Raw genomic sequence first — 23,149 nt, 5'->3', positions numbered from 1 at the left:
AGTAAAACTTTTAGAATCTGTAATACAGGGTAGTAAATGAGTAGAATGGAAGATAAATATATTGTAAGTCATTTTTTTTCCCTGTACACAAGTGAAAAGAAAGTTAAAGATAAAATGAAGTTAGGCAAAGATTTCTTAAATAAAACACCAAGTGCATGGTCCATAAAATAAAAATTCATAAGTTGAACCTCATCAAAATTAAAAACTTTTGCACTTCAAAAGACACCATTAAGCTGGCGAGGTTGTGGAGAAAAGGGAACACTTATACACTCTTGGTGGCAGTGTAAATTAGCTCATCATTGTGGAAAGCAGTATGGCGATTCCTCAAAGAGCTAAAAGCAGGACTACCATTTGACCCAGCCATCCCATTACTGGGTATATACCCAGAGCAACATAAATCATTCTACCGGAAAGACACATGCATACGTGTATGTTCATTGCAGCACTACTCATAATAGCAAAGACATGGAATCAACCTAAATGCCCATTAATGACAGATATGATAAAGAAAATACGGTACATATATACCACAGAATATTATGCAGCCATAAAAAAGAAAGAGATCATATCTTTTGCAGGAACATGGATGGAGCTGGAGTCTATCATCCTTAGCAAACTATTGCAGGAACAGAAAACCAAATACCACATGTTCGCACTTATAAGTGGGAGTTAAATGATAAGAACTTATGAACACAAAGAAGGAAACAACAGATACTAGGGTCTACTTGGCGGGGAGGGTGAGGGAGGGAGAGCAGCAGAAAAGATAACTATTGGGCACCGGGCTTAATACCTGGGTGTTGAAATAATCTGTACCACAAACCCCCATGACATGAGTGTACTGATGTAACAAATCTTCATATGTACCCCAAAACCTAAAATAAAAGTTTTTTTAAAAAAATAACCTATTTTTTTCTTGAAGCTTTTTAACAACAACAGCAAGAAAATGATGAGCAACAGACTAGGATAAAGTATCTGCAAACACATATGCAATATATCCAGAATATACAAAGAATTCTCAAACTCAAAGACAGACCAAACAACAGAGAAAAGATATGGGCAATTATTACACCCAAGAAGATGTATGAATGGCTAATAAGCATGTGAAAAGTTGCTCAACATCATTATTCATTAGAAACATGCAAATTAAAATCCAAATGTCATATTACTTAACAGTCACCAGAATGGCTATAAAGAAACAAAACAGACAATAACAAATATTGTCAAGGATGTGGAGAAATGGGAATCCTCATATGTTGTTGCGGTAAATGTAAAATGGTGCAGCCACTTTAGAAAACAGCTTATCAGTTTCTCAAAAAGTTAAACATAAAAGTACCATAAAGAATTTTCCTCCTAGTATTCACCTAAGAGCAATGAAAACATGTCCACACAAAGACTTGTACACAAACGTTCAGAGTGGTATTATTCATAACAGCCTCAACTGAAAATCATCTAAGTATCCATCAGCTGAATGGATACATGCCTGTGGTATATCTATAAAATGGAATATTATTCAGGAATTACAAAACAACCAACTACAGACACATGCCCTGTGTTGAGTTGAACAATGAGAACACATGGACACAGGGAGGGGAACATCACATACCGGGGCCTGTCCGAGGGTGGGGAGCTAGCAGAGGGATAGCATTAAGATAAATACCTAATGTTGATGATGGACTGATGGGTGCCGCAAACCACCATGGCATGTGTATACCTATGTAACAAACCTGCAAGTTCTGCACATGTACCCCGAAACTTAAAGTATAATAATAAAAAAAAATTATATGCAGTGAAAAAAGCCTAGCATAAGCAACTATCTATTGTAAGATTCTGTTTATATGAAATGCCCAGAATAAGCAATGTTAAAGAGACAGAAAGTAGATGAGTAGCTTCTAGGGCTAGGGATGGTTTCCTGGTGGATGATAATTAACTGTAAATGATCAAGAAGGATTTTATTGTGAGGGGATTGACATGTTCTAAAGCTGACTTACAGTAATGGGTGCACTGAATAAAGTCACTAAAAATCATTGAATTGTACACTTAAGATGAATAAGTTTTTGATAGGTAAAATATACCTTAATAGAGTTGTTTTTTTTTAAAATTTTTCCATAAGTTATTGGGGTACATGTGGTATTTGGTTACATGAGTAAGTTCTTTCATAGTTATTTGTGAGATCCTGGTGCACCCATCACCCGAGCAGTATACATTGCACCATAGATGTTATCTTTTATCCCTCATCCCCCTCCCACCCTTCCCCCAAAGTCCATTGTATCATTCTTATGCCATTGTGTCCTCATAGCTTAGTTCCCACATATCAGTGAGAACATGCGATGTTTGGTTTTCCATTCCTGAGTTACTTCACTTAGAATAATAGTCTCCAGTCTCATCCAGGTCATTGCAAATGCAGTTAATTCATTCCTTTTTATGGCCGAGTAGTATTCCATCGTATGTATATACTACAGTTTCTTTATCCACTCATTGATTGATGGGCATTTGGGTTGGTTCCACGATTTTTCAATTGTGAATTGTGCTGCTATACACATACATCTGCAAGTATCTTTTTCGAATAATGACTTCTACTCCTCTGGGTAGATACCCAGTAGCAGGACTGCTGGATCGCATGGTAGTTCTACTCTTAGTTCTTTAAGGAATCTCCACACTGTTTTGCATAGCAGCCATACAAGTTTACATTCCCACTAGCAGTGTTCCCTGTTCACTGTATCCATCTGTAGCCAACATCTACTGTTTTTTGATTTTTTGATTATGGCCATTCTTGCAGGAGTACGGTGGTATTGCATTGTGGATAGGAGATTTTGTTTTTATTATATATATTTTAAAAGAACAGGGAAATAAAGTTGTTTTAAATATAATAATAATGAAACAAAATCTTCTATAGCAACAACAACTTTAAAAAGACCCAGAGATCACATTAAGAAATAACCAAAATATAAAGACAAACTTTTCCAAAAAACATGACTGCACATATGAATAAACAGAAATATACCACACATTATAAAGATGGCTGTTTCTTCCAAATGAAGTTGAAAGTACTGAGGCACACCAATCAAAAACCCCAGTGGTTTATATTTTGGAATTTGTCATTTGAAAGAAGAAACAGAAGTGCTAAAAAAAAAAAAAGAAAGTGGAAATGAAGGTAGATGATGCAGAGCTTTACCCTACAAATATTACAACTCAGGATAAAGCAAACATCCTTAAATACTGTGGCACAGAGAGGGACTGATAGACTGATGGAACAGAATACAGAGTTTTGAGGTAGATTGATGAGCTTAGAACTTCAAACATGGTAGAGCAAACATCATAAATCATTAAGAAGAACTGGTTACTCACCAAAAAACATTAAGCCCACTAGTCACTTTGAAAACAAAAGAAATAACATTATATACTCCCCACTGTCATTCCTGTGGGATTTCTTTGCCCAGAATATCACCCTTTGGAGAGCCATCTCTCCTCCACAGCTTGTATTCTGATGGGCTGTCAATCATACCTTTCCTATCCTTGGGGCTGGGGGACAAGGCTCAGGATGGGCAAAATACTCAATCTCACTGGCTGCAGTGACTGGCTCAGAGATGGGCACAAGACCCAAATAGGACCAATCGGAGACCTCCCTCAAGGAATTTGCTATACATGCTGGGCAAGAGAGGGTCTCTCTTCCTCCTGAGTCAGAAGTGATAAAGGCATAGGCATAGAGACCATCCTTCCAGTCTATGCAAGAAAGAAGTCAACATTCAGAAGACATAAAGTCATAACATATGAGAGAGTTTAAACCCTGATATCTCCTAGTTTAGGTCCCAGAGCTGGTTATACTGCAGCAAGCTGGACTCATTTTCCAGATGTATGAGATAAGTCTTTTTTCGGTCACTTCTATCACTGGTAACTGAAAATGTTTTCACAAAAATGTTTTGACTCACTTTACTTGGTAATCAAAAGATTTCCTAAATAATTAAAATAGGTTAAAGGAAAAATTAAAATAAGCTAGACTAGAATGAAATATAGGGGAATATTAAATTGATCTTGAAACAAACATGGATTTTCTAACCATAAGAGTGATAAAAGAATATCCCAGAGAAAAATGGGCAATGACAGTAATAAATAATTAACAGGAGAAGAAAATCTAACAGCTAATAAACACATAAAAATGTTCAACCTATGAGTAATTAATGACATCCAAATCCAAACTTGATACAATTTTGAATAATAAAAGTAATTTAAAAAAAGTAACAGTAACACTTAATGCTGGTCAGGGTGTTGTGCAATTAATACTTTAATAAACTATTAGTGAGAGTAGGAATAACATTTTTTTCATGAACGATTTGAAAGTGTGTGTCATCTAATTATTCTGCTTCTTGGAATCTATCATAAGGAAATAATAAGAGATTTTTGCTTAAAATTTTACATATAAGTGAGTTCGTACAGCTTTATTTTTAATAGTGAAAGCTTAGATGTAACCTAAATAACCCATAATATGGTTATGTTACATAAATTATGGGATACTTATAAATAGACTATAATTCAGCCATTAAAGTGTTTTAGAAAAATAGAGAATATGCATAGTATGATGTTAAATAAGACAATCTATGATGTTTAATATATAGCATATGATTTCAGTTTCATTTTTCAACATTCTACATGTAGAATGAAACAAACTACATATTAACAATGGCTATTTCTGGGTGACTTTTATTTTCTTTTGTACAGAATACTAAACTTTCCCAATTTTCTCCAGTAAAACCATCAGAGAAAAACTTAAAGAGAAAGCGTACGACTTTTGCTGGCTGTGTCCTTGCCCAGAAAATCACCTTGAAAGACTCTTGCATCAATTATATTTCACCTACTTGCAGGAGTTCCTGAGAAATTAAGGGGTACTCAACATTGATAAGCAGTTGATTAAAACAGTACTTAACACAGCACAGGGCAGAAAGGGGCATTTGTGTGTGAAGGTGAAGGAAGGGGAGCAAAGCAGGAGGAGATCATCCAAAGGTCGAGAAACGACTTATGAGAATTGCTTTTGTTCAGCCTGAAAAAACATTTCCATTTAGTTCTTCAACTTAGTGTGGTGCCGAAGTCCTGTGACAAGGGCTGAACCATTGCACCCATTTATATATTCAAGTCCCATCCAGGCAATGAGAAATTCCAAAGAAACAGGCATAATCATTTGGATGTACTGTAAAACGGGTGTGCTTTTAATGAATGTGCAAAGGTTGTATGGATCAATTGTCCATTTGATTAATTCTTCTGGCAGGAGAGAATTAAATGTACTTAGGCTACACACCAGTAAAAGCTGAATGCTTTTTAAAATGTGATTTTCTATGTTGAGGCCAATTTTTTTCTGTGCAAAAAACATTTCTTGAGATAATAATGGAAGTCAATGAGAAAATGGAATTTGCCATATACATATTCAGCTACATACTACTTTGTCAGAAAAGCAACGAATGCGCAAACAAGGTGAAGGTCTGTATAGTATTCACCCTTATTTTAGCTAACCTTCCTTTCAAGTTCTTATTTGCATCGTTTCACAGTAGAGGCCATAAATCCCTATTTCAGAAATAATGCATCGTCGAAACTTTACCCTTTCCCTCTATAAGGTATTCAGCACTAGTGTACTAGAGACGTCTAAATCCAAAAGTGGTAATTATCTTCAATTCCTGGGCAAGAGTGAAAGCCCAGGGAAAAGAAAAATCTTGTACTTTTTATCACTTGGAATGATAATGTCTGATATGTCGGTGGAAAGGATGGAAATATTCTGAAGGCCTGGCACATATCTAGAGGCTCAGGAATCATTTCATTGCATTCACTCAAGGAGTATTTCTTGAATGCCCTTTGTGTGCCAGACACAGTGCTAGGTCCTGGGAGTACAGAAAAATTGAAGGTCAATGTTATCTTGGAACATATAGTCTACAGTGGGGGATAGATTTATCAAATTGCCCAAATACATATGCCTTCATTATTCTGTCCCAAGTGGTGTAAACTCCCAAACTATTAGCTCATATTCCAAGACAGGAAGAAAAATTCATTGCAGTAGGGAAGACGGCTGTACAGGACCTCCTTCCTGCTAATGACTGAGAATGGCCCTGAAGACAGATACTAGAGGGGTCCAGTCTGAATGAAAAGGTGGGAACCACTTTTCCTTTAACCCAGACAGGATGAGCTCCTCCAACTAATCGGCCCAAGTAACACCTGTAAGACTCCACCCCCCGACCCCCAACCCCAGTTGCTGCTTCCTTTACCATCTAGCTACTGAGAGATAGACATCTCCCTCTGGAAAGATGCTATTTGCATTTGTCTTAAGCTGAGGTAGGGAGGAAGATGGATTCCCAGCTAAGAGCAAAACACAGAGTAGCTGTTTCTTCTTCTTTGGGAGCCAAGACACAGACAAAGTCCTGGACAGACCTTGCCCCTAAGTTAACTTCCCTTGCTTGATTCTGTCTATTCTTGTGATCCTCAATATTTAAATGTCATTCATTCATTTGACGATTGTTAATTCAACACCTACTAGGGGCTGGGGACATAACAGCAAACACGATAGACAAAGGTTCTTCATTGCTAGAGGTTTACTTTCCAAAGGGGAATGCCAACAACAAGGAGGCAAGCCAGGTCATTTCAGAAAGGGGGAAACGTCAAGATCAACAGAGGCTCTGTCAGGGTTACCTGCGCTTGCACTCTCTCTCTCTTCATATACACACACACATATATATGTATATATCTTTCTCTCTCTCTTTATATATACACACACACATATATATATCTCTCTCCTTATATACACATATATATCTTTCTCTCTCTCTCTCTCTTTAGATATACACACATCTCTCTCTCTCTCTCTTTATATACACACATATATATCTTTCTGTGTGTGTGTGTGTCTGTGAGAGAGAGAGGTTGCCTTTTAGAAACAGTGGTCAGGGAAGGCCTCTGAGAACAGAGAGCAGAACAAAAGCATGAGAAGCTACCAGTGGAACAGATGGCCTTGAGAATGGCATTCCAGGCGAAGGGAAGCATGTGTGTGCAGGTGCTGAGGTGGAATGAACTCCAGGTGATCAAGGAACAGAAAGGAGGCCATGTAGTTGGAGTGTAGGGAGCGAGCCATCAGGGTGGCTCATGGGAACTACCAAGTCCCATGCAGAGTTCACATTTTAGTCCATGCACAGTCGGGACCCACTGGAGACAGTGATGTGCCCTCTAGGGGACACTACAAAAAAGAGAGCTACAGAGTAAGAGGGAAGCAGTTTGAGTGGGACTCTCCTCTCCCCTTCCAGACTGGGGAGAACAATGAATTAAAGAAATGAAAGACAGAGGAGCAGAGGAAACATCTTGACAACGATGCTTCAGCTATGAGGTGCTGAGCTATGAATCACGTTGGGATTTTCAAGTACTTGCTTTGGATTTTCCATGTCCCATTCATTCCATGAACCCAGTGACTGAAATTTAACTGAATTGGAAATACTTATCAAATACTTGGAAATATATCTGAAGATTTGACTAAAATACAAGTGATATCACTGAGAAGAGGAAAAGAGAGAAGTTAAAAAATGGCAGATTCTATCTGGCCATTTTAACTGTAACTCACAATTTCTGACAATCTCTTCATTACCTACAAGTCATTCATCTCAGTGAACCAGTTATTCAGACATACAACGCCTTTTGGAGAAGAGGAGATTTAATGTTCAATGGAATTAGAAGGAAAGGGTATGAACTCCCAGTGGAATTTACAGAAATCTCAGCGGAATTAAAATATCATTTCTCCCATGCACCATGACTTATTGTTCTGCCCTCGCTCTCCTTTACCTGTGTTGTGCTGTCAGATGAGTGTTCATAAAGTACAGATTTCACACTCTGATGAAATTTCTCAATAGTTTATCACTACTTACTGGATAAAGAATATATTCTTCATGCTCTATATTCTGACTCCTTTATGGCTGACTACCTCCCCCAAAGTCTGAACTCCCTCTTCCAGGAACATATCTTGAGTTTTCCCAGGTTCATGACTTTGCCCACAATATGCCATTTTCCAGCAATGTTTATCAGTAGCTCCTTAACTTTGGGGGACGCATAGCATTTTAATAATTAATGAATGCTGTAAATCCTCTTAATAGAAAAAGTGATTCGTGAACAGATTTTTATACAATTTCATGGACACTCCAACAGTAATCTCATAACCTATTGAAATCCTACTGGAATCCAATACATCCTTCAAGCTCCAGGTCAAATACTATCTCTTCCGTGAAGCCTTTCCAGTTCTTTTCCTCCTACTGTGAGTGGAGGCCTCTGTGCTCAAGGGGCTTTCTGCTGAGTCACCTGCTTGGAAATTTGTTGCATATGGCCTTGTACCTTATTTTATACTATGGCCTTGTACTTTTCCCCTTGGTGATATTTAAATTTTTATCTACATATGTCTTATTTCCCTCATTAGAACTGGAGTTTAAGGGCAGAAAATGTTTTAGTCATCTTAGTATTCCCAGTGACTTGTTCGGTGTCTGGCGTGAATTCATTCATGTGTGAATTAATGTAAGTGATGGAAATGATGTCTTTCTAAAAAAAAAAAAAAAAAAATGCGAGCTCCTGAATGGTTGGAACTACCTTGCTTATTTCTTTGCATTCCCAGAGTAAGAGGTACTGAATAAATGTGCCAGTTAATTGATCAACTGACTGACAAGAAAATAATAATAGGGATTGATTACTGAGCACTTATAAACTAACCTCCTTAGGAGTATTACTATCTTTTTATGTGCTTGTTTTAATGAACCATATTTATTTTTATAAATATGACTGGAAAGCAAAATACATTATTCACTTAAGAGTTCTTAATTAAATTGCATTATGACATTGTCAAGAGAATAGTTTTAGAGAGTTATTATAATCTTTGTGCAGTTTAACATTCTAAGGTATATTTTTTAACTTCAATGAATATAGACAGAAATACCTCTTTGTGTTTTGTAAATGGAGGTGAGGGGGTTACCAGTATGCTTTTTAAATTGATATATATTTTACATATTTATGGGGTATATGTGATATTTTGTTACATGCATAGAATGTAATGATCAAGTCAGGGTATTTGAGTTATCCATCATCTTGAGTATTTATCATTTTTATGTATTGGGAATAACTGAAGTTCTCTCTTCTAGCTACTTCCAAATATACAATACACTGTTGCTAGCTATGGTCATGCTATTCTGCTTTTGGATGACAGAACTTATACTTTGATCCAATTGTATGTTTGTATCTGTTAACCTACCTTTCTTCATCTCCCTCCTACTCTCCCTCCCAACATTACTGTCTTTAATCCTTACAATAATCATGGAATTTGTGAGTTACCTCTTCCATTTCACAATGAGGAAACCAAAACTTACGTCAATTTTTTTCATAATCAAACAGCTGGTATATGTTAGGGCTGGTGTTAGAACTCGGGTATATATGACCGCTTAGTAATTCCTCAAAAAGTCATGACTCATTGATTTGCTCTGGGATTTGTTCCAAGAAAGGCCCTGCCCTACATCCTTTCAGTTTCACTTTAAACCAGCTGTGTTGAGTCAGGCCCTTTCCCTGTAGCTCTATGGACAAATAGCAAGTAACTAGGACTTTGACCCTAGATGTCTACTGGCTGGCCTGAACCAGACAGCAGTAAGACTGTCAGTGGTTGACACCAGTGCTCACCTGTCAGTCAAAGGTGTGATCACCAGGCGAGGTGTGTTTCCCAGGTACTCATAGGAATACAGAAACTGGGCATCACAGATGTTGGCAAAGCAGTGTTGGACCTCGTCATCCCAATGATGGCGCAGCTGAGACAGCCACAGGAAAGCCTGGGCATTGTCTACCTAAAGAGAGAGTGGTAGAGTAGGTGCGTAAATCATAGGAAGCAGGGGATCCCTTGGCCACAGGACACATAGAGGTCTGATGCCTTGGCTGTTGACTGCCGCTAAAGTGTGCATCATGCTATGGCCACCACAGCAGAGAAAGCACAAGTTGCTGTGATTACAGGGTTCTATCCCAGCCCTTTGGGAGACCAAGGGAGGTGGATCACCTGAGGTCAGGAGTTTGAGACCAACCTGACCAACATGGAGAAGCCCCGTCTCTACTAAAAATACAAAGTTAACTGGGCGTGGTGGCACAAGCCTATAATCCTAGCTACTTGGGAGACTGAGGCAGGAGAATCACTTGAACCCAAGAGGCGGAGGTTGCAGTGAGCCGAGATTGAGCCATTGCACTCCAGCCTGGGCAACCAGAGTGAAACTCCATCTCAAAAAAAAAAAAAAGAAAAAAAAAAAAAAGTAGGAGCAGCCACTGTGATTCTCTCCCAGCTGTCCGGTCAGTGCTGTACAGACCCTGGGGCCCCCATATTTTGGTTGTATGCGAGCTGTTCTCAGTGTAGCTGGACACAAAAGTGGGCACCCCTGGATGTTTGGGACCCACCTTCTGAGCAATCATCTTGGCTACCACATCCCGGGCATGCACATCGATGGTGCAGATGGTCATAATCTTCTGCCGGTCTCCCTTGGAGAGCTGGCCAATCAGCATGGTGATGAGGGTTTTGAGCTGAGCCACTTGCTTCTTGTAATAGTCCTTCATGGCACTCTCATAGCCTTCTTCCAGCCTGGCAAATGCCATGCCCACTTCTGTTGTCCACCAGATCTGAGTACAGGTCAGGGCCACCTGTGGCAGCAAGAGTTGCTTAGTAAAGCTGTTACCATGCCTGTTTCCAACCAACCCACTCATCACACAGCAAGGGCTCAGGATGTAATTGTGTGGGTGACATGAGCCCTATCCCTCTCTCTTCCACCAGCACTGACTAAGTGAACCATATGCTCTAAACCCTTGAAGGTGTGAAGTTGTTACAGCACAGGTGGGAAAGCACTTTCCGCTCTTGAAAAATGTATCATTTGGTTGAGAATAACCCAAGATTGACTCTGATCAAGGCCGGTGGCTTCTAAAAATTGTGACATGGATGATACAGTCTTTTACTTCCCAGAGTAGCAACTTTCCCAAGCTTGGGAAGGCAACAATATGTTGCCCAGGCATCCCAATGTCACACACTCTGCTCTGCTCTTCTGTGGTCTGACAATCGAATTTAGTGAGTCACTGCTGATCATCTATGGCACACGTTTGCTCTTCTACCATACTTTCACTACATTTTAAAGATATTTTAAAACGTCAAAGTGCCTATTTTTAAATGCCAAGATGAAAGATACTGAAATTCAATGTGGTTGATACGATTTGCATTTTCGGAGATTAAAAATAAATAAATAGAAAACGCAATTGAAATACATATTTCTTCCATTTGCTGCAAAGCTTTGTATAGAACGTGCATAACTTCGATTATTCATGGTGGCGAATTTAGATCCATTGCTCATCTGCAGTATCATTTGGTTTGGGGGACACCACGCTAGATGACATTTACTGCAATAGGGGGAGGCGACACATTCTCTTGTCTCAAAATTCTGATACAGGTAAACAAGGAAGCCTGATGGGAACCATTCCCTTTGTGCAATGGAGAATCTTGTTGTAGTAAACAGCACCATTTCTGTTCATCCATTTTTTCCCTTTGAGTTTATGTCCCATTAGATTTTGTTAAAGAAGCTCCTCCTCATTGGCAGCCTTACTGGGACAAATCGAGAGGATGATCCAACCCTACTGTTAATAAACACCTCTTCTTCTCTGCAGTGTGGACTCCTTTCTCCTTTCTTCACAGCTAAGTTTCTCCCTGCTATCCACGTTCACTGTGAACACTTTCTTTTTTATCTTTTCTTTTTTTTTGAGACGGAGTCTCACTCTGTTGCCCAGGCTGGAGTGCAGTGGTGTGATCTCGGCTCACTGCAAGCTCCGCCTCCCGGGTTCAAGCCATTCTCCTGCCTCAGCCTCACGAGTAGCTGGGACTACAGGTGCCCGCCACCACATCCGGCTAATTTTTTGTATTTTTTAGTAGAGATGGGGTTTCACCATGTCAGCCAGGATGGTCTCGATCTCCCGACCCCGTGATCCACCTGCCTCGGCCTCCCAAAGTGCTGGGATTACAGGCATGAGCCACTGCGCCCAGCCACTGTGAATACTTTCTACCTTTTCCCACTCCTCAGCCCCTGCAGTGTGGCCTCTTCCCTACCACTCCCGTGAAATGGCCTCACCAAATTTATCCATGAACCTTCTTCATCCTCTTTATTTTGCTTGATCTCTTAGAAGTGTTTGATATTTCCGACCTCTTACCTGCTACCAACAATTTCTTGCTTTGTTTCCATGATTACTGTTTCCCGGTTTTTCTTCTGTTCCCAAAAGACCATTTCTCATTCTGCTTTGCTGTTTCTTCCTTCCTCCTCCTCCGGCTCTGAATGATGCTCAAGAATTTGTTCTGCCCTCTTCTCATTCTACATACTTTCCAAGGGCAATGTTATCTACTCTAAGACTTTGATGACTACTAAATGTCTGCAACCCCCAAACAGAGCAACACTACTACTATACCGTTAACTGAGGGAAGGAGGAGCAGCATACTGTAGCCAGAGTTACTTTAAACATTTCTTGTTAGGTCTGTTATTCTCTCTTATTATGCTCCTGAGAAACCTATAAAGAATTCGGATCTATCTCAGAATCAAGTCAGACTCTCTCACATGGTCTATAGGAACTGGATTCCAGAATCTACCTGCAGCCTTTGCTCCTCCTCCACTTACTCTGGCTCAGACACAGCATGCTCACCCTGGCGTCTGAGCCAGGGCTCTTCCTCCTACTTGGTTACTCTTTGCTCCCATTTTTAGCTTGCTAACTCCTGCTTCACATCTCAGCTTTCATACCATACGCTTAGGGCATGTCCCCAGACCTCATGAACTAGCTGTATGCTCCCAGAGTACCCTGAGCCCCCGCTATTAAAACACCAGTCATCGCCGGGTGCAGAGGCTCACGTCTACAATCCCAGCACTTTGGGAGGCCGAGGCCAGTGGATTACTTGAGGACAGGAGTTTGAGACCAGCCTGGCCAGCATGGTGAAACCCCATCTCTACCAAAAATACAAAAAAAAATTAGCCGGGCGTGGTGGTGCATGCCTGTAGTCCCAGCTACCTGGGAGGCTGAGGCAGGAGAGTGCTTGAACTTGGGAGGCGGAGGTTGCAGTGAGCTGACATCATGCCACTGCACTCCAGCCTGTGCGACAGAGCAAGACTCCGTCTAAAACAAACAAACAAACAAACAAACAAACAAACCACCAGTCATATGTGTCAGTAATTCAGTTCCACACGAGCCTGTAAACTCCAGCAAGACAGGTTTCATTGTCTTGTTCCCTGCTGGTGTGTCCTGTGCTTAGCACAGAGCTTGGCGCACAGAAAGTAGGCTGGCTCAAAGAGTTGAACTGTTGACATTTTCTCCCTTCTATAGCCAATGAAGGCAAAAAGAGATCACCCTTGATTTCCCAAGGTCAGGGTTGACTTAGGCCATGGTTGTCAATCCCCCTGCTCCCACCTGTTGACCCCTCACAGTGGTCTGGGATTCAAGCCCCCTTGGCTGTGAAGCACGCAGCCAGCCTGATGTCTACCAGCTGCTGAAGGCTGGAGGAGGCTGTGGAGGAAGACAGTCCTGTGGAGGACGGGGGTCCCGTTAGGAGAATACCTGAGCTGGGTAGTCAAAGAGCCACTGCTCCCTTGGCTTTTCTTCATAGGCAGTTACACCTTCTGTCATCTCATGCCTCACAGTGGCCTTCATGTGACCGAGGACATGGTTCAGCCATATTTCCACCTGAAAGAACAACTCGGGTTAGAAACTGGATGCCTAAGAAGTTTTGAGGCTGGGCGTGGTGGCTCACGCCTGTAATCCCAGCACTTTGGGAGGCCGAGGCGGGAGGATCATGAGATCAGGAGATTGAGACCAGCCTGGCTAACATGGTGAAACCCCGTCTCTACTAAAAACACAAAAAATTAGCTGGGTGTGGTGGCGGGTGCCTGTAGTCCCAGCTACTTGGGAGGCTGAGGCAAGAGAATGGCGTGAACCCGGGAGGCAGAGCTTGCAGTGAGCCGAGATCACGCCACTGCACTCCAGCCTGGGCAACAGTGCAAGACTCTATCTCAAAAAAAAAGAAGAAGTTTTGATTAGTCCTACATATTTTCTTCCACTCAGTCTGAGGGAGTGAAGGAAGGGGAGTCCAGACATTGTATACAGTCCCAAGTGGCTGCCAGAAGGTGCAGAGGGATGTGCTGTTTACGTAATCCGGGATGGTGATAAGTGAGACCCAGACATAATTAACAGCAGGCTGATGTGTGCATTTGGAATATGCAGGACAGAGTAGCAGGTTAAGGGGGTGGAGGCTGTCACCCAGAGCTCATACAAGGAAACAGAAATCTGGGTTGAGCTGGGTGTAAATAAGTCAGTGGCTTCTTATGACCTTGTCCCCCCTGAGTATGAAGTACAAACCAGGATTGTATTCCCCAACTAAATGCTTTCTGGGTCTACAGAAAGAACACATTGTGAATGAAACCCCAGGGCCACCCTCATATAACTGAGAAGCGATTATTTTCTGGCACTAGAATTGCTTTCTTAGATACAGGTGATAAGGGTGGAACTCTGTAAAATATCCTTACTCCAGGTGTTATTTGGCACTAGATGAGAATCCCCAGGGGCAATGCTTTGCTGGATTATTTCAGAAGCTTATACTTTAGCAGTGGTGCTAATGGATGGGAAGGAGACTTAAGGGGAAAATGGTCCCATGGCTTGTGTCCCTTGCATTGGACACGGAGATCTGGAGGAAGCAATTTCTGGAGCAGGGTGGTAGTTGGTTCTCCAAGGGGAAGGCTGTGGGAGGAAGTGACACTGAGGCACATTTGTGCAGAGAGGGGACATCTCAGGAAAGCAGTTGGTTTCAATAAAGGACATTTTTCTCCCAGGAAGGGTGTCAGTGTCCCAGATTCCCCCACAGGATGCTCTAGGGGTTGCCATGTTGATGTCTCCTGGTGCCGCTAATCATTTTAAAATCCTTTTCTCATTGACTTGGGTAGTTGTTTATGTGCATTTCATTTCCCTCTGCACAGGTCTTTGGTTAAGGAAAAGATATGAATGTTGACATGTGTCCTTCCCCGAAAGAGGAAAGTAGGGCACCAGCTGCTGCTCCAACGTCAGTTCAAGTCAAAGAAGCTGGCTCTTGGAGGGCACCGATAGCAGCTCTGGACCAAGGCCAGAAAGGCCCTCCTAGAGTTGATGCTGATCATATTTGAATGAAGGTATTTGAGAGAGAAAAGCAGAAGGAGGGAAAAGGGCTATCGTGTTACCTGCCCGCTGCAGTCACAGGGCTCACTGAAAGCCACATACTCTTCTTCTTTGCTGTACATGCCAAGGCTTGTCTTGGTTGGTTTCCCACCGGCATCTAGCTGGAATCGCATCTTGGCCATGTTGTCAAAGAGTTTGGAAAGGTGACGTTGAACCTATAAAGGGAAACCAGGCCAAAGGATCATAGAACGTGTTTGGGAAGTCGCTTATTACAATTGTTTAGAGGCCTGCCATGTGACAATCATTGTGAAAGACAGAGTGGTGGATACCAAGCATTTAGAAGGAAGTTTGTGGGAACAACGCTGATGTGAGGACAGGAATAAAATGAATCTGTAGAAGTGGCCAAAGAAAGACTGAATAAAACTAGTAAGAGTGGTGCACTAGCTACAAACCAACTAAGTCACAATGGTTTGACTAAATTCTGCTTGGTCTACTAGAGATAGGACTAGATTGGAGAAAACCACGATGGGGAAGTTGTAAACCTTCTTCCTAAGAAAACACTATCATGGTACAGGAAATGAGCAGAGGACCATCTGGTAGAAAAATGCTAACACGCATTGATTCTGGAGAGTCAACAGTGGTGGTGACAGTGGCCTGTGGAAGAAGCCACCCTATTCTTTTTTCTTGAGATGGAGTCTTGCTCTGTCACCCAGGCTGGAGTACAGCGGTGCAATCTTGGCTCACTGAAACCTCCACCTCCCAAGTTCAAGCGATTCTCCTGCCTCAGCCTCCTGAGTAGCTGAGATTACAGGCGAGTGCCACCACGCCCAGCTAATTGTTGTAGTTTTAGTAGGGACGAGGTTTCACCACGTTAGTCAGGCTGGTCTCGAACTCCTGATCTGCCCGCCTTGGCCTCCCAAAGTGTTGGGATTACAGGAGTGAGCCACTATGCCCAGCCATAGTCACCGCATTCTTGAAACCTCTTCAGTTCAACAAACATACATCAGAAGGTTTCCAAGCAGGGCAGGCATGCTCATGGCAAGCATAAAGTCTGGCTGTGTCGGGCTGCGCCCAGGCATGGTATTTCAGGTGTAGAGGTCCTCTATAGTGATTGCCTGGGGCAGTAGTGCTAGGAGGGATGCTGGATAGAGCTATGTTGTGGTCCTGAGGTGAAGAAAATAGCAGACTGAAGGAAAAAGAATAAACAGAACCTGCCCCCGGTAGAGCTTCTTGAATAATTACAAAGAACCCTCCAGTTGCTGGTATCCTGACTTTTAATGCTAAATTTAGAACAACCAGCTCTCCAGCTTATGAGATGAGAGGACAAATCTAAGAGTATTTAGGTAAACTGTGAAGGTACCCATGGAGACACTACCCACACTGATTTGGGACAAATACCAAGACAGACCTTTCTTTATTGAAAAAAAAATAGCAAATTAAAAACAACAACAATATAGGACTTATGAAAATATCCCAAAATTTAAAAGGAGAAAACAGGACTCAAGAGGGCAAATAAGAGCATATGTATAAAAAATATACAATGTATATATGTTATTTTATATCTATAATTAGTATGTATAATGTATTAATATATAATTATTAATAATATAGATATATTATATAATATATTGCTATTATATTAATAATATAATATATTAAGATAATATGTATCAATATATTATTAATATATAATTATATATTATATAATATCTAAATTTTATGTAGGTATATATACTATATGTTATAAAGTAACAAAATTTTTATATGTATAAAATTATATATATAAATTATATATAAAATTTTTATATATAATTTTTATCTATATAATTTATAGATAAGATTTTTGTGTATAAAATATATATAAATTTTTAACCTTTTTATATATACAATTTTATATATAAAAATATACATATATACAAATTTTATATACAAAATATATAAATATATATAAACTATATATATAAAATATATAAATTATATATAAAAATATAAATTATATATATATTATATATATAAATTTTTAACCTTATATATAATTTCATATAACTTTACATAAAATTATATATAAAATTTTTTAAACCTTTAATAATGGAAACAAATCAATTTGGAAACCATCACCTTGTTTTACCTTCAATTAAATTAAAGAAACATGAAGTCTATAAAATATGTGGTGAAAGATGACTTGGCAGAGGGAGAGAAATAAAGTAAAGAGACTAACAATGGCAGAGTACACTTTATAGCAGTATTAACAACACTAAAGTGCTGAATTGACACAAAAAATTAAATATGTTGGAAGAGCTTGAGAAATTTACTGATAAATGCCAAGGAAGAAGACTAAGAGATAAAAATACGATTAAAGAGAAGGTAATGTATATAGCATGTATAAAGTGGAATCTCAGCTTATGGAAGTATGATAAACCTGAATGAAAAAATATACAGATAAATAGAATAGATATAATATTTAAACACATGCTAGAATAAAACTTTTTCCAGATCATAAAAGCTCTAGTTTTCAGATAGGACAAAACCTTATCATGTTTTAGGGATAAATGAACAAAATAAAGCAAGTGTATAAGCATACAAATTTTGATAAATTAATTTAAATTTTATTCTGTATAGGGACCTAGACAGAAATTAGGCTATCTAGAAATTTTCTGTAAAGCAGGCAGGCCTCAGATGACTTCTTTGTAACAACAAACAGCAGAGTGATATCTGCATGGATTGAGAGGTAGTCACTGTGACTCACGAATTCTAACCCTAACCATTCACTTGCTCACATGTGAAATGACAGAGTCACAGATATAGAAGGTATTAGGATGTATTCCACCATGCTTCACCTCTTAGGGTATGGGGACTACTCAAAAATGTACTCAAATCAAATAAGAAATCAATCAACGTAAGTAAGAATGAGGCCTATTCTGGTGGCTCATGCCTGTAATCCCAACACTGTGGCAGGCCGAGGCAGGAGGATTGCTTGAAGCCAGGAGTTCAAAATCAGCCCAGGCAACAAAGCAAGACCTCGTTTCTACAAAGAATTTTAAAAAATTAGCTGGGTGAGGTGGCTCACGCCTGTAGTCCCAGCTACTCTGGAGACTGAGGTGAAAGGATCACTTAAGCCCAAGAGTTTGAAGTTGCAGTGAGCGATGATCATGCCACTGCACTCCAGTCTGGGTAACAGAGCAAGATCCCACCTCCAAAAAAAAAAAAAAAAAAAATTAATTTTTAAAAAGAGTGAGGTATAAAAAAATCTGGCAGTGATCTGACCCCTTCTATACACAGAATGAATAGAAATACAGTTATAATACAGAACACTAATGCATTAACAATAAATATTTTAACACCACCACACCTGGGCTACTTTGGAAATATTTCCATCTATAGGAAAAAAAGAAGTGCTGTAACTATCAGGGATAATCTCTCTTTAATACTTGCTTCTTATAAACAAATCAAAACCTAATTTCACTGTTAGAAAGGGTAGGTCAAAGACAAAAAAACTTATGCGTGGTTCCATCCTTTGGCTCTGTTTGAGAAGCTCTCGTCTGTTTGTGGTGAAGCAAAAGGGGGGAAACTTGGCAATATCTAACAAGACTACATCTGTATCTACCCTTTGAACCAGCAATCTCACTATTAGGAGTTTACCTGGAAGACATACGCCAACAATACAAAGTCCAAGGTTATTCAATGCCACATTATTCATAATTACAAAATGTTATAAATAACCTATGGCCAAACTATGGTATATCCACGGAGTATGATGCAAATATTACAAAATGAGGGAGATATCTTTGACTTGATATGGAGTGATTTCCAAGCTATATAGCTAAGTAGAAAAAAGCAAAGGGCCAACAGGTAGGCGTAGCATGCTACCTTTTGTGTATGAAAGAACGCGAAATTAGAAAATGTACATGCATGAATGTAAATATGCATTTGCTTATTTTTGTAAAGATAGACATAGGAAAGATAACCCAGAAATTAATGAAATTGGTTACCTATGGGGGTGGAGCAGAGGCGGTGATGGCATGAAAGGAATAGAGGAGGGAAAATTATGTATCTGAATATATACATATCTTTTTGCATCGTTTGACTTTTGGAATCCTATCAGCGTCATACATATTCAAACAATCAAACAAACAAGTATGGGAAAAACCCTAACACTGAAAGCAAAAAGAAGCAAATGAGCCCAACTATACTTTAAATGAATAACAAAATCACATCAGGAGAAAGAACTAATCCAAGCATTTTGAGACCCAGACAATGTTGAGAGCAGAAGTTCTCACAGTGTAGTCCCTAGACCAGCACCATACTGGGAAAATTCTTAGAAATGCAATTCTCCAGCTCCACCCAGATGTAGTGAATCAGGAACAGTGGGAGTGGGACCAAGGAATCTGTACTTTGACAAGCCTTCCAAGGCATTCTGGTGCACTCCCAAATTTCAGAACCAATGTCTGTAGCTCCAAATGACCAACACTGCTTCAATTAGTTACTTTAATACTCACAAAACCTTCGAACACAGCAGGTTTCTTCTGTTTTACAGACGAGGAAAGTTTGTTGCTAAGAAGTCACATGTCCAAGACTCTATGGTAGTAACTGTCTAGAACCAGAAGCCAGAACCCCAAATTTTGGGCTTCTCATATATGCTTTTGCCAATAAGCCTTACCTCCATATTCAGTTAACATAACTTCCAATCTCACCTCCCTATAGAAATTTTAGCTATTGAATTTGGCCAGTATTTCCTAGATCACTCTTCAGAACCAGATTGAAGGCATTCTCTGCCAAGCCTTAACCACGTCCACCTTTGCCATACTCAAAGTTTCTCAGTTCTTTGTTAGGGATTAGCCTCTGATGGGCCAGAGGGCATGCTGAGCAGCAATACTGATGGGGATTAAGAAAGCTCCGAGGTGGCCAGGCACAGAGGCTCACAGTTGTAATCCCAGCACTTTGGGAGGCTGAGGCGGGTGGATCACGAGGTCAGGAGATCAAGACCATCCTGGCTAACATGGTGAAACCCCGTCTCTACTAAAAGACAAAAAAATCAGCTGGCGTGGTGGCAGATGCCTGTAGTACCAGCTACTTGGGAGGCTGAGGCAGGGGAATTGCTTGAACCCAGGAGGTGGAGATTGCAGTGAGCCGAGATCGCTACTGACTCCAGCCTGGGCAATAAAGCAAGACTCTATCAAAAAAAAAAAAAAAAAAAGGAGAAGAAAGAAAGAAAGAGAGAGAGAGAGAGACAAAGAAAGAAAGAAAGAAAGAAAGAAAGAAAGAAAGAAAGAAAGAAAAAGAAAGAAAGAAAGAAAGAAGGAAAGAAAGAAAGAAAGAGAAAGAAAGAGAGAGAAAGGAAAGAAAGAAGAGGGGGAGGGAGGGAGGGAAGGGAAGGAAGGAAGGGAAGGAAGGGAAGGAAGGAAGGAAGGGAGGAAGGAAGGAAGGAAGGGAGGAAGGAAGGAATGAAGGAAGGAAAGAGAGAGAGAGGTAAGTTAAAGGCACATTAATTAGGACTAATTAGAAAGGGCAATCAAACACAGGGAAGGTAATAATGAGAAGAACACATATTTTAGGGATATCCATTGTTTGGAGTTTAGCTGACAGCTGGTAGTTGGAGTGCTGGCAGAGGCCAGTGGCTTATAGAATGGCATGCTGCTGAGAAGGAACTTGAATTTGCCAGGAAGGAAGGAAGGAAGGAAGAAAGGAAGGAAGGGAGGGAGGGAGGGAGGAAGAGAGGGAAGCTCCGAGGTATATGATGATGCTGGGGGCAACACGGGTCTGAAGTACACAACCTGCCAGAGAGAAGAGGCATGATGATGATGCGGAGCCGGAAACTGCCTCCTCCTGGGCACTCCTCAGTCCTCCTAGACCTTTCTGCAGATGCTCCTCCAGCTTACCTGTTGTGGAGCCGTGCCGTTGGAAAGGATGTCTAACAGATCAGAGGAGGAGAGAAAGTAAAACCGAGGGAAGGCAAGCCTCTTGGTGTCGAGGTACTCTGCCAGGGCCTTCTCACACAGGCACAATCTGAGGGTACAGAACATAGAATTTCCCAATTAAGAATGCCTAGACCCATGGATACACATATATTACCTAAATGTACATATATGCAATAGATGGAATATATGCAAAAATTAGCACAAGAAACACTTAGAGATATTTGCAAAGATATACACAGATGTGTCTACATTGGCGTCAACATCTCTAATAATGCCCTGTGTTACTCAAACACACAGGCAAAGTGAGAGACATGCAAGTCACACATACTCACTCCCACCCACTGGTCTCAGAGACGATGGGGAAAACGAAATGATGCCTTCTTATTAAAGGGGTAACGGGTGGACCCTCACCTGCCCTGAATATCCTCCAGCTTTTCATACAGGCCTGGTTTGTTGGTGGCTTCCACCACATTTGGAGTTTTCTGGCCATCATAAGCTAGCTCTTTAAAGTCAATGTCGATGCTTTCAAACCTTTTAGAATCCTGCAAATAAAAATGTGGAAGCAATTAACCACCACTCCGCTCAGTTCCTAGACGCTCCTTCCATGGAGCCAGTTAGAAGCAGAAACTTGTTCCTGGGTTGTCAAATATAGAGAAGAGACTCAAGGGAGGAAACACCCTTAGTTTAAGCTGCAGTTCTCCAACATTTTCAGCTTAGAATCCATTTACATTTTCAAAAATTATTTAGGAGTCCAAAGAGCTTTTGTTTATGTAGGTCCTATCTATCATATCTTTCCATATTTTCTGCACCAGAGGCTAAAGGTTTTTTTTTTTAAAGAAATTTCTAAAAATATTCATTAATGCATTTAGGCCGGGTGCAGTGGCTCACACCTGTAATCCCAGCACTTTCGGAGGCTGACGCAGGGGGATGGTTTGAGGCCAGGAGTTCGAGACCAGCCTGACCAACATGGTGAAACCCTGTCTCAACTAAAAACACAAAAATTAGCTGGGCTTGGTGGTGCATGCCTATAATCTCAGCTACTACTCGGGAGGCTGAGGCATGACAATTGCTTGAACCCAGAGGATGGAGTTTGCAGTTGCAGAGAGCCAAGATCGTGCCACTGCGCTCCAGCCTGGGCAACAGAGGGAGACTTTGTCTCAAACAAAACAAAACAAAACAAAAAAGCATTTAAAAAGTAACAATAATAAGCCGGGCGTGGTGGCTCACACCTGTAATCCCAGAACTTTGGGAGGCCGAGGTGGGGGGATCACAAGGTCAGGAGTTTGAGACCAGCCTGACCAACATGGTGAAACCTCCTCTCTACTAAAAATACACACACACACACACACACACACAAAAAGCCAGTCATGGTGGCATGCACCTGTAATCTCAGCTACTCAGGAGGCTGAGGCAGGAGAATTGCTTGAACCCAGGAGGCAGAGGTTGTAGTGAGCCAAGATCATGCCTGGGTGACAGAGCAAGACTCCATCTCAAAAAAAAAAAAAAAAAAAAAAAAGTAACAATAATAAACCCATTATGTTAGCATACATAAAATACTTAAATATGTTTTCCAAAACAAAATAAATAACAGTTGAAAAGGGGTCATGATTTCACCTTCATCAAATCTCTGCAATATCCGATTTAATAGAAAACTGCTTCTGTATCAATTTATTATGATACCACATGTCATCTGAACTCTGGAGAACCCCACTGTACACTCATGGAAGAATGAGAGCAAGAAAAAAGGCAGATAACATCTTAATATGATTATTAAGATAATTTTGACCTTGAGGACTCTCTGAAAAGGTCTCAGAGACCACCCCTAATCCCCAGGCATACAACACTTGATTCCTAAGTAGATAGTGGATCTTTCTGGAACGTTCTTTCTGGACCCATGCAAAAGTATATAACCAAAATGAATTTTCCCTCAGCAAATATACTCCTTTGATGTCAAAATTAATCGGTTGTTATCATTTTTCCCAGACATACACACTCACAGTATCATTGAAATGATGGACAGACTAATATATGCCACGTGCTTCAGCCAAACACAC

At 40.5% G+C, this 23,149-nt stretch overlaps 1 protein-coding gene across 1 annotated transcript in view; it reads right to left on the bottom strand.

Annotated features, from left to right (window-relative positions):
• DNAH9 (dynein axonemal heavy chain 9) overlaps window positions 1-23,149 on the bottom strand; it is a 381,289-nt gene that overhangs the window by 258,323 nt on the left and 99,817 nt on the right. Inside the window, exons 21-26 of the mRNA XM_003912358.5 lie at window positions 21,507-21,637; window positions 21,057-21,183; window positions 15,243-15,395; window positions 13,594-13,719; window positions 10,423-10,662; window positions 9,667-9,827 (exon numbers count right to left, since the gene is read on the bottom strand). Coding sequence (XP_003912407.4) covers window positions 9,667-9,827; window positions 10,423-10,662; window positions 13,594-13,719; window positions 15,243-15,395; window positions 21,057-21,183; window positions 21,507-21,637 — 938 coding nt within the window. The remainder of the gene's footprint in view (window positions 1-9,666; window positions 9,828-10,422; window positions 10,663-13,593; window positions 13,720-15,242; window positions 15,396-21,056; window positions 21,184-21,506; window positions 21,638-23,149) is intronic.

Source organism: Papio anubis, chromosome 17 (genome assembly GCF_008728515.1).
Source record: "Papio anubis isolate 15944 chromosome 17, Panubis1.0, whole genome shotgun sequence".
NCBI classification, from domain to species: Eukaryota; Metazoa; Chordata; class Mammalia; order Primates; family Cercopithecidae; genus Papio; species Papio anubis.
This window is presented reverse-complemented; position numbering and strand designations above follow the sequence as displayed.